At 45.3% G+C, this 18,101-nt stretch overlaps 1 protein-coding gene across 1 annotated transcript in view; it reads left to right on the forward strand.

Annotated features, from left to right (window-relative positions):
* The first annotated feature begins 5,680 nt into the window (after positions 1–5,680).
* Positions 5,681–18,101, forward strand: part of ANXA8L1 (annexin A8 like 1) — a 26,199-nt gene continuing 13,778 nt past the window's right edge. Inside the window, exons 1-7 of the mRNA XM_006014769.1 lie at positions 5,681–5,776; positions 5,883–5,929; positions 10,659–10,749; positions 11,027–11,121; positions 16,050–16,163; positions 16,644–16,734; positions 17,955–18,034. Coding sequence (XP_006014831.1) covers positions 5,909–5,929; positions 10,659–10,749; positions 11,027–11,121; positions 16,050–16,163; positions 16,644–16,734; positions 17,955–18,034 — 492 coding nt within the window. The 5' untranslated portion in view covers positions 5,681–5,776; positions 5,883–5,908. The remainder of the gene's footprint in view (positions 5,777–5,882; positions 5,930–10,658; positions 10,750–11,026; positions 11,122–16,049; positions 16,164–16,643; positions 16,735–17,954; positions 18,035–18,101) is intronic.

An 18,101-nucleotide genomic window follows, 5' to 3' on the forward strand; every position in this document is an offset into this window, starting at 1 on the left:
GGACTGTGTAGTCATCCAAGTCACAGCCTCTTAACTTGTTCACCAGTATGGGGTGGGATACCGTATCGAAGGCCTTCCTGAAGTCTAAGTATATGACATCCACCCCTACTCCTGTGTCCAGGCGTTTCGTAACCTGGTCATAAAAAGAGACTAGATTAGTCAGGCACGATCTGCCTGCTACGAACCCGTTGGGTCAAAAATTGGCTGATGGGGTGCACCCAGAGAGTAGTGGTGGACGGGTCGTACTCGACCTGGAGGGATGTGAATAGTGGGGTCCCCCAGGTCTCGGTCCTGGGGCCCACACTGTTCAACATTTTCATCAGCGACTTGGACGAGGGGGTGGAAAACACATTGTCCAAATTTGCCGATGACACCAAGATGTGGGGAGAGATAGGCATGCTCGAAGGGAAAGAGAAGCTGCAATTAGATTTAGACAGACTACAGAAGTGGGCAGATGGTAATAGGATGGGGTTCATTGTGGATAAGTGCAGGGTACTGCACCTTGGGAGAAGGAATCCACAGCATACATACAAGCTGGGGAGCTCCCCCCTTGTGAGCACAGAGGCAGAAAGGGATCTTGGAGTCATTATTGACTCCAAGAAGAACATGATCTGCGAATGCCAGACCACAGCCAGCAAAGCCACCACACCTTGTCATGCATCCAAAGATGCATCTCTACGCGGTCCAGAGAGGTGTTGCTCCCCCTCTACGCGACATTGGTCAGGCCACAATTGGAGTACTGCGTCCAGTTCTGGGCACCGCACTTTAAGAAGGATGTGGCCTGCCTTGAGAGGGTTTAGAGGAGGGTCACCCACTTGGTCAGACGGCAACAGGGCAGGCCCTAAGAGGAGAGACTGAGGGACCTGAACCTGTTCATCCTCAGCAAGCAGAGGCTGAGGTGGGATTTGGTGGCTGCCTACAAACTCGTTAGGAGAGATCAGAAGCAAATAGGAAGGGCCCTATTCCCCTCAGCAGCACCTGGAGTGACGAGGAACATTGGCCAGAAGCTGCTGGAGAATATGGTCAGGTTAGAGATTAGGAGGCAATATTTCACTGTTAGGGTGGCTAGGATCTGGAACCAACTTCCTAGGGAGGTGGTCCTCGCTCCTAACCTTGGGTAAATTCAAAGAGAAGTTGGACGAACACCTGTCTGGGGTCGTGTGATCCCAGCGTGTGCTCTTGCCAGTGGCAGGGGGTCAGACTAGATGATCTGTTCAGGTCCCTTCTGACCCCAAACTACTATGAAACTATGAAACTAAAACCATATGTGGCATATAATCAGGTAATGAATGCCTACCAACATTGGCTCAGGAGTATTGGTTGTAGCCATGTTGGTCTGAGGACACAGGCAGACAAGATTCTTTGGGTAAATCTGATATCTTTTATTAGACCAACTAAATAGTTGGAAAAATTCTTCTTTGCAAGCTTTCAGGTACAAAGTCAAACACCCTTCTTCAGGCAGTGGAAGCATGCCTGAAGAAGGGTGTTTGTACCCGAAAGCTTGCAAAGAAAATATTTTCCAACTATTTTAGTTGGTCTAATAAAAGATATCAGATTTACCCAAATAATCTTGTCTACCAACATTTGGCTGTCCCTCATAGCAATGGGGTTAGCCCCTGTATTTATGAAAGAGCCTCCGTGACCACGTGTAATTTTTTTTTGCTTTATGAATGAAATTGAAATGTAATGAGCCTACTGTCTTATTAATTGCTAGTATATATAGTAATGTCTCAACAGTAGTTTTTGCAATGTGAGTATTGGAAATAAAGCAATAAATAATTTGCTTCTATGAATCAATATAAAGATCACCTCAGGCCACACATTTGAGTTTTGTAGAAATATGAAGGCTGATTTTCTTGTGTCTCAAATTCATGCCTGTGCCTCTGTCACAGGGAGTAGGTTGGCTTAAATTTAACTCACAGGTTGTTTTTTTCTCCTTCAAGCATTAAATCAAATTCATCATCAGCCAAACTGAGAAAGGACATGCCCAAAATATTCCAAACACAGACATGCAGCATGAGATTACAGGGTTTTCTGCCTGTAGACCCCACAGGGTTTGACCCTAGTATAGGACACTTCATTGCTTGGCAGTCAAATAAGCCAACGACAGACTCATGGGAATTGCATTTTTTTGGTCCTTCTCCTATCCTGGCTGACCCCAGGCTGTTTTCCTCTCTGAACCACACCTGGCCTTTTAGAATTAAACTAGGGCCATGAGCCACACCTTCTCTGGCCAATTGTTCAGGTGACCCGACTAATTCCCTGGTGCCCCCACTGGAACTAGAGCAGATAAATGATGCAGGAAATACCAAAGGGGGACAAGACCAAGAGGAGACAATCTTTCATACTCCAGCTGTGTTGCAGGCATTTGCTTAGTTATACCGCATGCCATACCAGAGCTTCGTAAATCAAGGATAAAAACATTTTTGTCTGATGTATAGAAAGCAACAAGCTGTTCTGTCAAAATCTCCATTGACTTTAGTGCTTTTACTACTGATTTACATGAGTGTAAGTGTGAGTGGATTGGGGCCAGGGCTCTGTTTCCATGATTTTTAAAAATCATTTATATTTAAACTCTCTTGTGTAGTTTGCCCTGCAGCAGCAGCCTTGTATCAGCACCTGAGCCCAGTGGTGAAAGTGACTGGGCTACTGTCATCATGTGAAAGGCAAATAAATAGGCAGGAATGAACCGCAGGGATGGGAGAAGGCAAGTAACTAGGGTTTAGAAATTCTTTCAGCTGCACTGATTTATTTAAACATCACATAACAGCAATGAGAGCCTGCTTTAAACAAGAACCACTACTGTCTGCTCTCCTGCAGTGAAACCCCACTTCACAAAGATGGGGTCACGTTCATTTTGTGCAGGCATACCTTCATCTTCCCACAGCTGTGGCAGCTTCCCCCTACAGTGATACCATATGCCTGCATAACATAGGTAATGAGATTTATTTCTGAGGATTTTTAATTTGACCATGATGCTTTATTTTCAAAAACCAAGTCCTGCTCTTCAGCACTTTTTATAAAGTGGTTTAAAATGCCTAGGATGGGACTGGTGCAGCTGGCACAGCAAGGTATTGCCAGCCTGTGCAAACAGAGCAGCTGCTGCGATGAAGGAACTAACGTCAGTCATATGAAGGTGTGGTAAGACACCTCTGCAACCCGGTCCAGGGAGGGGAGGTCTGTAAGAACGGTCCAGGCCTGTCCCTGCAAACTGCTGGACTGCACTGGGTGGGGAAGTGCTCAGCACCTCACAGGCAGCATTAGCATCTTACAGGGTCAGGCCCTCAGTTGTGGATAAGATCTGGTGTGGCATTACTACAATTTGGCTCGAGAGAAGCACTTGACCTATGGGGGCTCTGTGGTAAAATCTCTCTCTTCTTTTTGGTCTGGGAGATGTATTTTGATTTCCAGAGCTTTAAACACACACACACACACACAATATAAAATATATATAATGTATATCAGGGGTGTCAAACTCATCCAACCCTGGGGGAGGAGTGGTGCAGTACTGGTCCACAAGCTGGACTGGACCCACAGACTAGCCCTGCATGCTGGATCTAGCATGTGTGCTGGAGTGGGCACCACACATAGCACAGACCCAAAGCAACTGCTGCATGCAGCACAGTCCTGAAAATATGTGGGATATGCACTGGAGTGGGTATGCCATCAAGTACACCCCTCATGCTACCTGTGGGTCAACTTGGAAACCTATGGGCAGCACCAGGACCCAGACAATAGGGCTCCCTGGGCTAGATCTGTCCCACAGACCATATCTTTGATGCCCCTGATGTATTTTATGTATCACTGACATATATCTTATGTATTCTGTTAATATTTAATACATGTATATGTATTATTACATGTAATGTATGCAAAATATACACAATATATTATTTATTCTAATAGAATTACAGTATTATATCATACAGTGGAATAATGTTTATCAGTTTGGAGGAAGGCACCTCTCTAAATTTACCTGGTTGTCCATATAATAATTGAAACAAATTAAAAAACTCATAAATGCTGGGAGTGAAAGTTCCAGATCCACTTGGGCAGCTCCTGTCCTATATGCAGCTGTCACCTTCAAATACCATGGAGTAATTGAGGTTTCCACAAAGTTTCTTTTTTTAACTCTGTTTGCATAAAGCTTTCAGCATTTCAAAGCAATCACCTTTTGGCCTGAAATTTCTATATGTGGGACCTGATCTGCATTAAAATAGCTCTCTTAGTCACTTTGCCAACTGACCAGTATAGAAGGTATAACTGGGGTCTGCTGTGACAGTGATTTCTGGCTGCCCTTGGCATAAATTAGAGAATTTGCCTAATTTCTTAAAAGCCAGGCGTGGGAGCTACTTCATGGGCACAGCATGCCTGAGAACCAGAGAATTTGGGAGATTTTTTTGCTCGACAAGGTTTTGTGGCTTCTATTTGATTATGATCAGACCATGATGAAGTGCCTGATCATGACTGGGGAAAAATGTCAGTTTGTAGCCCTGTTAACCAATTTGGGGAGCAGGAGCATAGTTGCTTTCCAGTTTGGACTGTTTTTAGAGGAAAGTTGTTGACTCCAGCAGTTCTGGAAAGTAGGGCATAACAATAGGGTGAGAGAAAAGCCTTCCTTTTATGCCCATCTTCCAAAGACCTGCCTAGCGTACCGGTCTCTAGGGCAGTCAGCTTGAATGCATGGTGTCACTCTGCTTACCCCAGTGAATACTTGTATGCTGCACATGTTGTTAGTATGTGTCACAATCAGAGCGAGCACTTCAAAACCACGCATCGGATTTCAAGCAATCCTGGAGCTGGCTTAAAAATCACGAGGTAACCCAGGCCCCTACACTGTGAGATGTTATTCTTTGCTTTCTGGTTTCTAAGTTACCCTCAGGTTATGTTTCCAAGTTTTCCCCTCCACACATAACCGCTGGAGGCACACTTCTTTTTAAATGAAAACTGAAATTCTCACATAATCACAAGACCCCATATGCTGGGACTTTAGGTTAACACCAGGTATCACAAGATTTGAAAGACTTGGCCACCCTCACCATATTGGGCACCAAGTATACTCATCACTTCTCTCCCCCTGCCAGTCTCTATTGCGGTGGATGTTGGAGAGATCACTTCTCTCCTCCTGCCAGTCTCTATTGCGGTGGATGTTGGAGGACCTTGAGAGAGAACAGAGAACCCAGATGGTATAACAGGGAGAGGGTGCTTCTGGGGAGGGATCTTTTCCACACTGAGCTCTGGAACTCGCTTCCCATTTTAACCTGCCCAGGATGGATTTATTGGACTTCAGTGAAATTTTTGTAGCTCAGCTTCTTCCATGGGTTTCTCTGGGGGCAAAGGACGGGGGGAGCAGGCTAAGCATATTAGTTTCTTGTTTTGCTGTGGTCCAGCTAGAGAGAAATTGCTTTCAGTGATCCCTGACTGTTTTGCCCTGCAGTAGTACTTTGTTCTGGGCAGTTTCCTGTGCAACATTTTGCATGTTGTACAAGTGCCTGGGGCTCACTTTGGAAACATCCACAGAAAAAAATAGTCCTTGTTCTAGTCGTCAGGCGAATGTGCATGTACAGATCTTCATAATGCAAGCAATGTGCTCTCCCCCTCTGAGATCAGATGTGAACAAACAGGTTGAGCCAGGTCTGTAGGGTGTTCCCTGGCAGGATTTATAGAAGAGGAAGACTCATATTTGCAGTGCAGTGGAGTCAGTTAGACCCTGCCTTATCTAGAGGGAAAAAAACCTCCAGAGAGAAGTCAAATTATTCTTTCTTCTTTTCTTGTGGTGAGTTTTCAAGATTTATTTTCTCTCTTTCTCCTTTTCTTGATCAAATATTCTCAACTCCTTTAACTGTGAAAGATCTAATAGGTGTAATTTGCTTTCTTACCAGGAAAAGAAATCACTGCCTAGAAAACCATGGCATGGTGGAAGGGCTGGGTAAGTAGAAGAAATGCTGAAGTGAGATGCTTTCTAGATGTTATTTTGAGGCATAATGAACTGTACACATATGATGTATAGGTGCAAAAGACAGAACCCTGTTTTCCTTCCTGTGCCCAAATAGCAATTATCCAGCTGTATAACTGCCATTTCTAGCACTTACATGCAGTTTGTGTAAGTATCCACCTGGCTCTGAAGCATGCACATCAGGCATGCTGGCCAGGCAGGTAGGTGCCACCATAGGCATGTATGCTTCATGAGCATAAACCATGACATTGTATTTAGCAAAAGCCAGGAGCCTCCTATCTTTTAATCTGGTACTTAAGTGGTCAGGGCACTTGCCCAGGAAGCAAGAAGACATGGATCTAGGACACCCATCATCCATGTCCCTAATGTCCCAGCACAGTGCTATAGCCACCAGACTATAGGTTCAGTATTATCCAGCAGTCCTTTGAAGCTGGACCCCTGCAAGGAGAGGGACAGGCAAGAGGAAGAGAGCAAGCCAGATGGTATATAGGATGGCTGTTGCTTTGGAAGGGAGTGGGCCCTGGGTTCTAGCTTTGACCTTCACTCCCACTGGGGTAGAAACTTCCCTGTTCTCTCTATTCATTTTAGTCTATATTAAATGCAAATGAATATTGAATGCAAGATGCAGTATCTTAGCTTCCCTAATGATATGGCTATGGGATTAGAGCACAGGAGGACCTTCCATCCTTGTCCTCCTGTTTTTGCTAGGCCATAATTTTGAGTCTTATTCTCAGGTGTGTGTGTACAGAGCTGGGCACCTGCCTGACCAGAGTATGCTCTGTAGCTGTGCAGATGCTCACAGGTCCACACGGTATATGGAACAGGGTCAAAAGCTCTGTAAGCGCCAAAACTGGCATTTGCATGTATAAAGTGAAATAGTATTCTACCCAAATAATACACTACTTCTACCTACAAGTTGACCATACCTAATGCAGGATCATCTGATATCAAGGAGAGAAAGCGAGATCTATCAGCACTTTAAGAGTTCTAAGTGTTGAATTTTATTGATAACTTTGCTAGTTTTAAGAAAAAGATTAGCACTTTTACAGGTTATTTGCTTGTGGGCAGAGTTCAGGTATGTATGTTGTATACTGATGTGGGGAGGCGGGTAAGCTGTGGTAATGTGTTCTGCATTAAGAACTGAAAGCTGTGAACTCCTTGGTCATTCTTCTCTCTTGTGGCCTGTAATTCCATAGCCTAAGTCCAGCTCCTATGAGAACTCTATTGCCCACTCTTAAAAAACACCAGATTGATAGACAGGATGATTGTTTCAGTGGTGGTGATAGGTTATGCTCTTAGAAGGAGATGTGGTCTCAAGTAGTTATGTCCACTACCATGGAGGTTTTGTAATACTGGTTCTGAGATCTGGAGCTGGACTCCAAGTCCTATAAGGATCACAATGCTGCTTTAAAGTCCAGGTGATTTTGAAGAAGTATATTCTAAATCTGGCTCAATGATTATGTTTTTCTGTGAGGCAGATCCAACATATACTTAACGGTCAAAGTGTATTTTACAGGAAAATGACTTTGGGGAGAAGTCTTGACTCTGTTGAAGCTAGTGGCAAAATTCCCTTTGACTTCTTTGTGGTTAGTATTTCACCCTGACTTTATCTCCAGCTCTTTGCAAATCTATACACGATACTAGTATAACGTATAGGAGTGCCTCTAAGATAGGATCCTTCTCCTTGCACACCCCTCACCTCACCGGCACCAGGGTTACTAGAGACACTGTCAGTATTTCCCTGTAGTTCAGAGACAGAGAGATGCAGGGCAGAATCTGAAAAACAGCAAAGATGAAGAAAGAGCAAGAGACCATTTACAAAGGGCAAAACATGTCTGTTTCTCAGCTGTGACTCTTGTGGATACAGTTGGTCAGTAAATGGAGAAAACTTCCTGAAAAATATTTAAAGTTATTTCCATTTTTTGAGGGTCCCAAATGGAATATTTTTCAGCTTTTCAAATAGTGTATTTTTTAATCTCTGTTTTCCCTTGTGCTTATCTTTTGCCTCCCATTTCTTCCCAGGAATTTTTTTGAAATTGCAATAGTTTAGACATTTGTTCTTCCTCTTTCTTCCTCCCTCCTTTCCTCCCACCCACATTTTGCCACTGAGTGAAATAAGATGCATAAAGTTGGAGGGAGTCTTTCTCTTTTTTGAAGTTTTTGAATGTTTTTACTTTTTGAAAAATTAAATAATTGAAAGCTCAATTCAAAACTAAACAAAAGGAACATTTTCACCGTGTCTAGAAAATGTCAATAAAATATCTAGTGAAAAAGAACTTTTTGAAAAAAAACACCTGGACGCTCACCTTGCTGGGGTCATCTGACCCCAGCAGTCTTTCCTGCTCAAGCGCAGGGGAGCTGGACCTGATGATCTCGAAAGGTCTCTTCCAGCCCCTAACATCTATGAATCTATGAATATCTAGTGAAAAGGAACTCTAGCCCATGAAAACTTTGACAAATTGCTAGTTTCTGGTAGAAAATGTTTTTGTTTGAAAAAGGTTTATTTCTCTATTGCCAAATCAGAAGGCTTCATTATCATCTTCTTCGGTGTGCATAGATTCCTCTGCCTGCCTCTTTCGTGCTCATCTCCATTATAGTACTTATATGATGTGTATGTTCATTCAAGTTAGTTAGTGCTGCCAGTTTCCTTGGGATTAATCGGAGCCAGATTCCAGTCCTAACCTGACATGACCACACCTTTCCCACTCCCTTTGGCATGACAGTCATAGAACACAAAAAGAGGGACTGTGAAGTATGAGTCATGTCTGGCTCATTCTAGCCAGATCAGACTGTAATCAGTGATGGCAAATCTTTCTCAGAAATGGTCATGTAAATGAGTTTCTACTGCCACCAGGCCCAAATATAAATTAAATCTCACCTCTGCATTTCCCAAACTCTCCAAACTTGAAGTCACTGTGTACTGACCTAGAGCACTCCTCAAAAGTCTTCAGCTTGGACAGGCTACTCCACAATTCCAAAGGAGCAAAGCTTTAGCCAGCACTAAGGTATCTCACACTTGCCACCTATCTCCTAGGGCTGTGTGAATTTTCACCCGTCTTTTCGTTTCAACACTGTTTCGACTCATTTTGAGCTTGAAACAGCAAAATTGAAATGAAATGAAGGGCTTCAAAACAGCCTCAAAACAAAATGAGGCTAGTCGGGCTGGGTTCGGAACTCAGCCCAGCTGGGCTGACTTCCTTTCCCCACCCGGATCTAGCGCTGGGGAGGGGAACTGAGCAATTGGGCTCAGTTTTCTTCCCTAGTCCCAGACGGCAGCACCAGCTTCCCTCCCTCATCTGGCAGGCAGATCAGGGGCTCTCAGTCCTGGGAGGACTGGCACAGCCCCAGCAGTCCTCCTGGGGTTGGGCCCCGATCTGCCTGCCAGATGAGAGAGGCTGTTTTGAGCTTCCCCATTATAGCCAATGGGTGAAGTGTCGAAACAGCCTCACTGTTTCGACAAAGTGAAATGAAAGAGCTGTTTCAACTTGAAATGAAATTCGAAACAAAATGCTGTTCTGTCCAAACCTCGAAACTCAAGAAATGGAACGGTGCCGTTTCACACAGCCTACTATCTTCAACCCTGCCCTCTCTGCTAGTAGCAAGGAGGGCAGGGCATTAGGTCTCTATTATGGCAGTAGACAACAGTAGGGTGACCCTCCAAGGGCTAGATGTGGCAACTCAGTTGCCAGACTGAACCAGAGGGAACAACACCACTGCATCCAGGTTGCTTCAAGGTCGGGTCTTGAAGAGAATGGCAGGATCTTTACAATTCAGGTAATGGAGAAGTGGGAGCAAAGAGGTGAGAAGGGACAGTGTAGTCAGGGCAACAGGTAATGAAGATTTTTTAGCAGCTGACTTAGGGTGGTTACAAGGAGACACAGTTATAAAAATGTAGAGATTGGACCCTTGCTAGCAACTTAAAAGGAACCAAGTTTCAAAACCATGCAGACAACTCTCACTATTCCAGTGGACTCATTTCTGAGTCTGTATGTCAAACAGAGGTAGACACAGGAGCACTGAAAAGACAGTATAGACACATATTTTACTTAATTGCTTCTGTCCAGGTTGCTGGGGTATCATATCAGTTGTTTTCAGGCAGATGTAGTCAGATGGAAGACACCGTCACAGATAACAAGGCTAGAAAGGTCCATTAAGTTCATCCAATCTGACCTCCTGCAGAGTACAGGCCAGGGAATCTGTTGTGATATTTTCTGCTTGGGTACAAACCCATCCTGCTTTTGCCATCTTTTCAACAGAGGACTCTGCATCTCCTTTCCTCAAGGTTTATCAGACAGTCTGAGTTCTTCAAGTTCAGTATCTAGGTATGGGGTTGGGGAGGAAGAAGTGAAGGGTAAAAAGCAGTGGCACTCACCCCCTGGGCTGCAGAACTGAACGGGCTGTGACCAGGATCCTGAATCCACCCATTAGGACTTAGCTTGGGACTCACTGATCTTATTTCATATTGTACATGACATTACTGTTAATTTCATACTTCACAAGGAAAGGTTTGTGAATTTGTAGACAGAGTACTTGGGAAGCCAGATTCTGTTTTCAGCTCTGGATGACCTTAAGTATGCCTTGTTTCTTTCCTGTGCCTTAGTTCCTACATTTGTAAAATGGAGAATATGCAACTAACTTTGTGTAGAGAGGTCAGAGATCTAGCAGTGCAAAGCTAAGAGTTATGAAGATCTTTTTATTTCAGCATGATGAAGACGGCAGCTCGGTGAAAGGCAGCCTGCAGTTTGACCCTGCCCCTGATGCCCAAGCTCTGTACCAAGCCATGAAAGGATGTGGTGAGTCAACTTTTTTTATTACCAACATATTTAAATCCTCCCGCACAGAGATTATAGAGTTAGTGAAGTTTAAAGCCCTTCTTTGAAAAATTCACAGCTGCTGATGCCATCACTTGCTATGGGATTCAAATCAGACATATTCCAAAACATGCCCAAACATTTTCATAGTCACAGCAGAGAGTCTGGGAAGGCTAGATGAGTAATAGTGGCAGGGTCTGGACGAGTCTTAGCTTATTCTACTGAAACCTGTATTTATGTTTTTTATTGTTCTCACCAGGGACCAATGAGCAAGCTATAATCGACATCCTCACCAACAGAACCAATGCACAGCGTCAACAGATCGCCAAATCATTCAAAGCACACTTTGGAAAGGTTATCCAAAAATGACATGCTTTTCATGTTGGGGGTGTGTGTGTGTGTGTGTGAGAGAGAGAGAGAGAGAGAGAGCGCATGCGTGCGTGAGCAAGTGCACTGTTCTCTCCTGGATAAAATGTTGGATGTTAACTGTTTGTATCACCCAGTAGGATTTTTTTTCCCCAGGAATCATTTTCCATCCAGAAATGTGAGGTCAGCTCTGGTGTGGAGAAAATAGTGCATGATTTGGACAGAGAGGGGAAGTAGTGAATGGTATCAATCAAGAGCAGCTCTCTGGGGAAAATAAAATTCAGCAGTTGACAAAATGGCAGCAATATAAGATCCCAAAAAGGAAATAAATAGGGAAGGAATAGGGTCATTGGCAGAGTGATTTATACAGCAAGAGCTACACTAAAATGAGAGCAAGGTTTTGAAAACAAGGGCACTTGTACACATGATGGGGGTTTAGTCTCCTAAATTGAAACAGTGGATTTTTAATTGTGAAGATTAAAAACCCACTGTTTCAATTTAAGGGCTTTCGTCACTGTTAGGACAAGGGGCCCGATCCTTTTGTTTGTTCTTTTTTTTTCTCTGCAAGCCTGCCTGCTTCTCCTGCGGTTGGGGGGCAAGCTGCCGCCAGGCCGAACAGCCCCTGAACTGTGGGACCCTCCGGTCCTTCCCTCTGCAGTGGCAGCACCCCCCAGGGTTGCCTGCGTGGGCTGCAAGTGGTCTGGGGGCTGCCCCAGCTCAGGCTCAGAGAACAGTTGGATTGGCCTGGGTGCTGCCTCCAAGCTGGGGCAACCCCTGGTCCACTAGCAGCCTGCCCAGGCAGCCCTGGGGGGGACTGCCACTATGGATGGAAGGACTGGAGCCCCCCACAGCTCAGGGCCCACTGGCAGCTTGCCCCCCAGCTGCAGGCAGGCTCCGTGGAAAAAAAAGAGGATCAGTCTTTTTTTTTTCTGGTGGATCCTGCCTGCACAAGCTGCCAGCAAGCTGAGTAGCCCCTGAGCTTTGGGTTGCTCCTTCCCTCCGTGGCAGCAGTGCTCCCCAGAGCTGCCTGGGCAGGCTGCTGGTGGGTGGGTGCTGCTGCAGCTCAGAGGAATCACCTGGCTGGATCCAACTCTTCCCCAAGCCTTCCCAGGGAGCAGCACCCCATGCACTATCCCAACCACCTTCCCGCCACCTTGGACCGTGCAGAAATGGACTGAATTGCCCCTGGGGCAACACAGGGAAGCAGCAGGAGGGTGGCTGGGTATACTGGTGGCCAGAAAAGGTAGCAGGGACAGTGCACAGAGTGCTAAAAGCCCAGGCAGGCTTGGGGAAACTTGGGCTTGGCAGGCTTCCAGCGTGCCATGCACCATCCCTGCTGCCATCTCTGGCCACCAGCACAGCCAGCCGCCTTCCTGCCACTTCGCCACGCTGCCCCAGGAGCAAGCCAGCTCATTCCTGGGTGGCCCCAGGCAGCAGAAAGGTGGCAGGGACAATGCACGTGGCACCGGAAGCCCCGGCGGGCGTGGAGAAGAGTGGGATCCAGAGTGTGGTGTAAGGAACGTGCCTGGAAGGGGCCTGCAGTGCGACGGTCCAGTCTTTCCCCCTGCCGCCCTGTGGGTGCGGTTTGTGGCGATGGGCTGTTGTTCTCCCGAAAACCTGTGAGTGTATGTATTCCTGAATCCTGTTTCCCAGTAAAGATAAAGCTGTTTATCATCCCACCAGTCTCTGCTGAATGCTGACTCAAGGACAGAACCCCAGGGGCATGGAGGTCTGAGTGAGTACCCCATCCCTGGGACCCAGTGGCATAGAGTAAACATTATATGGTGTCAGAAGTGACCTGTCTCTTAGTGGAGTCACCAGCAGCCTGATTAAGAGGGTTACAGCTTTCACCTGCAACTAAAATGAAATGAAATGAAATAATGGAGCATTTCAAACCTCTACCAGCACTGTCCTTCACTGGAAATCTTGGGGAGAATTGGAGGAGATGGGAACAGAAGCTGTGATTATACCTTGCAGTCACAAAGGCTGAGGAAGAGGCAGAGGTTTATAAAATTGCCGTTATGCTTCACTGCATCGGGGATAAAGCCCTAGAAATGTGCAACAACATGCAAGGGGTCTTTGCAGACCCTAGTAATGAAACCCTTAAGGAGGTGCTTGCAGCATTCAAGAGCTACTGTGAACCCAGAAAAAAACCTATTTTTGAAAGGTGTCAGTTCTGGCAACTTAGATAAAATGAGGCTGCAGGCATAAATGATTGTTACAGAGCTCAGAAGTAGAGCACAGCATTGTGAATTTGGATCTTCTGAGGATGTTACATTGAGGGAAAAAATTGTCTTCAGCATAACTGACTGCAGACTTGAGGAAAGGCTTCTGGAAGATCCCTCCCTCCCTCCGTCACAAGCTGTGGCTATCTGCAGAGCAAAGGCTCTCACAAGTGCTCAGGCTGGTGTTATGCCTGCAAAACCAAGGTTGCATACAGCTGAGCAAAAGCAAAGCTGCCATAGCACTTTGCAAAAGCAAAGCAAACCACCAATGACATTTGCTCCACAGGAGGGCCATTAAGCTGCAAATGGCAAAGTTTGCAAACAGTGTGGAAGTACACATAAGCCTAGATCTTGCCCAGCTTTAGGAGAAACTTGTTACAAATGCTTGGGAGTGAACCACTTTGCAAAAATGTGCAAATCAAAGAGAGAGGCTCCAAAGTCTGCAAAAGGAGTCAGTACCATACATATGGGTGCAATATCTGCAAAGCAGCATTCACAGACCTTTAATAACCAAAATGCCTGGTATAGCAAAGTGATGATTGCTGGCTTGCCAGTTTATTTTAAGTTAGATACTGGAAAGGAAGCAAACACTATTCCAGTAGATGTAGCAAAGGCTTTGCAAGGAAAAGTATGCAAGACTCAAACCCCTGTTACATTAGTTGCATTTGGCAAATTTGGTGCTAATGAATCCAATTTAACTTTTTACATAACCGACAATAGTGACCCACCAATACTTGGTAGGGTGGCATGAACCACTTTAGACCTCATCAGTAGAGTCCATGAAATGGCCCTGATAATACCTGCAACCAAGGCAGACCTTCTCAAACCATACCGGTCCATTTTCGAAGGGTTGGGCCAATTTCCTGGTACCCACCACATCTATGTTGACCCAGAGATACCACCAATGGTGCATGGGTGTAGAAAAATTCCCTATGCAACCTTAGGCAAATTGAAGACCCTCCTCGAAATGCTGGAAGCTATAAGAGTCATTACAAAGATGACTGAGCCCACACCCTGGGTCAATAGCCTTGTGATCGCGCAAAAGTAGGATGGTTCGCTACGGCTTTGCTTAGACCCACAAGACCTCAACAAGGCAGTATTTCTATTCCCACTGTAGGGGATGTGCAAAAGAGCTTGTCAGGTAAAAAGCTGTTCACCATTCTTGATGAAAAGGATGGCTACTGACAAGTCAAATTGGACAAGGAATAGGCAGCGCTGTGTGCCTTTAACACTAAAGGAGGCTTGACATCTACCTGGCTGGAGTCATTTGAGCACGGTTTTCTCTCCTGCCCAGGGCAGGGGGTCGGACTTGATGATCTACAAGGTCCCTCCCAACCCTACTTCTATGAATTTATGAAGCTACGAACCCCATGGGGATGGTTTCACTTCAGTCACCTGCCCTTTGGCCTTAAGTCAACTAGTAAAGTATTCCAACAAAAGAATCCTGAGTGCTTTGGTGACATTCTGGGAATCCACATAATCTGGGATGACATGCTCGTTGTGGCAGCTACCAAAGAGGAACATGATACTATCCTGAAACAAGTCCTGGAGAGAGCACGTCTGAAAGGAGTAAAGTTTAATAAGGACAAAATACAGTTTTTAGTCGACAGTGTTGGGTATACAGGCCATAACTTCTCAAGAGATGGTGTCAAACCAGACGATGACAAAGTGGAAGCCATCAACAGGATGCCCCCTTCCACAGACAAAAAAGGCCTTCAGAGACTCCTCGGAGCCATTCAGTACTCGGCACAATACATCCCACATGTGTCCAGCTTGACAGCCCTGCTGAGAGCGCTTCTCAGGAAGCGCTCTCAGCAATGGGGACTCAAGCAATCAGGAAGCCCTGGATAAGCTCGCACAAACCATCACAATGGTGCCTGTTCTCAGGTACTTTTTAACCCAGCAGAGTAGCTGGAAATCCAAGCTGATGCATCCAAAGATGGCCTAGGAGCATGTCTGTTTCAGCAGAAGCAGCCAATTGCATATGCTTTGAGTTCTCTAACACAATCCAACAGGAAAAAAGAAAGGATCGGGCCCCTCATCGCTTCTGCCTTCAGCCTGCCTCTGCCATGGCTGGGGAGCAAACTATCAGATTAAATGCTGCAAAGCTACAAGTAGCTACGTTGATGCAAACTAAACTACATGGGGATGTGATTTAGTTTGCAATGTAACAAACTAATTTAAATTACAAAAACCCCTGTATATGTAAAGTGTGACGCAATTAAACTGGAAAAATGAGCAATTTTCATCATGCGTACAAGTGCCCCAAATTTTAAGCTGACCATGGGCCTAACTGCACCATTTTTAAGCACACATTACACTTCAAGCATCCGAGTATTCTCACACCTCGCTTATCAATTCTGTTTACAGTTATGCTAAGTTTGGGCCTTAATGCTTCAGTTCCCCATCTGTAGTACAGAGATGACAGTAATTTACCCGTTGGTCCCAGAAGATTGTGAACATTAATTTATTAGTATTCATGATCCACCCAGATACTCAAAATACCTTCATAGATCCCACTTGCATCCAAGTCTCTAAACCAGCCTCTGGCTGCCTTTATAGTAACCTAGCCAGTTAAACATTACTGACTGGCTTCACCCCTGTTGACCAGGTGGTAGGATTACATGTGGGGACTGGGAGTAGTGATAGGAAGTGCATTCTTTCTCTAACTGTATGTTGCCCATTTAACAGGACCTTATTGAAAGCTTAAAGTCTGAGCTGACCGGCAAGTTTGAGAGACTCATCATAGCTCTTATGTACCCCCCATCCAAATATGATGCCAAGGAACTGCATGATGCTGTGAAGGTAAATGTATTGCAGGCTCTTTGTGAAGCAGCAAAATAAATCAGTTGCTGATTTTCTGTTAGGGTTGCATTAATAAAAAATGTTTTGTAATGTAATTAAATGACCTCATTGCATAGGATCACTTCTCAGCAGTCCTAGACACATATTACTGGTAGTTACATCTCCACTTAACTTCTGGTCACCAAGATTCTGTGGCTCCTGTTCCAAGCTAAACCACCCTTGTAGATAGACGGTTCTAAATAGATGATCAAGGCCCTGTAAAATCAACCTGAGGCCAAAATTGTTCACTGCTATGCATATGTATCTATGTTGGACCAAGCTAGTTTTGAGTGGCTCTTGGTTTCATAATGGACCTTTCTCTCAGTTCAGCACATGATCCAATCTTATTATGGTTCTAAAATGAAACTATTTTTTAAAGCAAGATATAACTTCATGGCTAAATATTTTCTCGTGCTTCTTCCCCTCCTTGTCTATTTAAAGGGTATAGGAACAAGTGAAGGGGTCATCATAGAGATATTGGCATCTCGGACAAAAGAGCAAATCAAAAATATAGTCAACGCCTACAAAGAAGGTAAGTCAGCTTAAACTGAAGTATTGCATGACTGTCAAAGTGCTCAGCAGAGCAGAGATTAGATTCTAGTGCTGGGAGCAGGATTTTCAACAGCACTCAGCATTTGTCTACCTGAGCACTCATTGGAAGACTGACAGGCGCTGGGCCCATTTGAAAATCTTGCTCTAAATCAGTGACGACGCATATGGGGTACAGGGGTGCATGTGCATCCCTGAGAGTGCTGGTGCACCCCCTGACCGGCCATGCTCCCTGCTTAGGTGATGGGTCAGGGGCAGGCGGGAGCACCAGTGCCCCCTCTGCAAGCGCTGGCTGGGGAGTGGGAGCGCTGGATGAAGTGCCACGGCCTCTTCTGGGAGCACCACGGCTGCTTCCCTGTTGGTGAGTTTTGCCGTGGAGGGACTCCCCCCCCCCAGGTCGATGTGATTGGCTGGTTGTTGACTAAGGTGGCACCAGTCGCCCATGCTCTAAATGTTTCCTTCATAATAGGTAAACCTGAAAGACATACATGTTTGGGTTCAGGTGGGTAGCAAGTCATCTGAATAAATCTTTATTCTTCTTGGTAGAGTTTGATTTGTTTTTACTCAAATGTGCCCCAGATGGGAATCTGTCCAATATATGTCCATGCATGTCCTTTGATTCCTTCATAGATTCAGGATCACAGCTGACCTTGAGAGAGGATTTAAGAAACTAAGAGCGCATATACACATGATGCTACATCACCATAGCAACGCGCTACAATGACTTAGTGTCCATGGGCGTCTACCTATGACCAGCAGCTACTTCACTGTAGCAGCGCACTCCCCAATTATGACGCTCTGCTACAGTGAAGTAGCAGCTAAAAATAACCGTGCACTGCACGTACAGCACAGTATGGGCGGTTACTGTGCTGTGCTTTAGTACTTCTACAAAGAACTACTAAAGCACAGCACAGTAACAACATTGCCATAGGGCAACGTGTAGGTGTGCCCTGTGATCCCAGTTCAACTAGGCACATGTCTGACTTTAAGTAACTGATTGGCCCTTGAATTAGTGGAGCTAGTCGCATGTTCAGTCCAGGTACCAACTGAAGTAACTTAAGTCCTTGCTGAGCTGTACAGAGCTGTGTGATGCCCATGCGTCCAAGCTACCTTCTTCCTATCTGCTGTGTATACATTTGTTTATAGATGACATCCCAATCATTTCTTGTGCCTGTCAGCTGACACTTGCAACTTTCCTTGTAGAATACGACTCTGACCTGGAAGAGGACATCAAGTCAGACACAAGTGGCTACCTTGAGCAGATATTAGTTTGCCTTCTTCAGGTAATGTTAGGGCCAAAAAATGAGAACCAGAGATCTTAAATGACTCTTTTTCTGACAGGGTTCAGCA

Source organism: Alligator sinensis, unplaced genomic scaffold (genome assembly GCF_000455745.1).
Source record: "Alligator sinensis unplaced genomic scaffold, ASM45574v1 scaffold264_1, whole genome shotgun sequence".
Lineage (NCBI taxonomy): Eukaryota > Metazoa > Chordata > Crocodylia > Alligatoridae > Alligator > Alligator sinensis.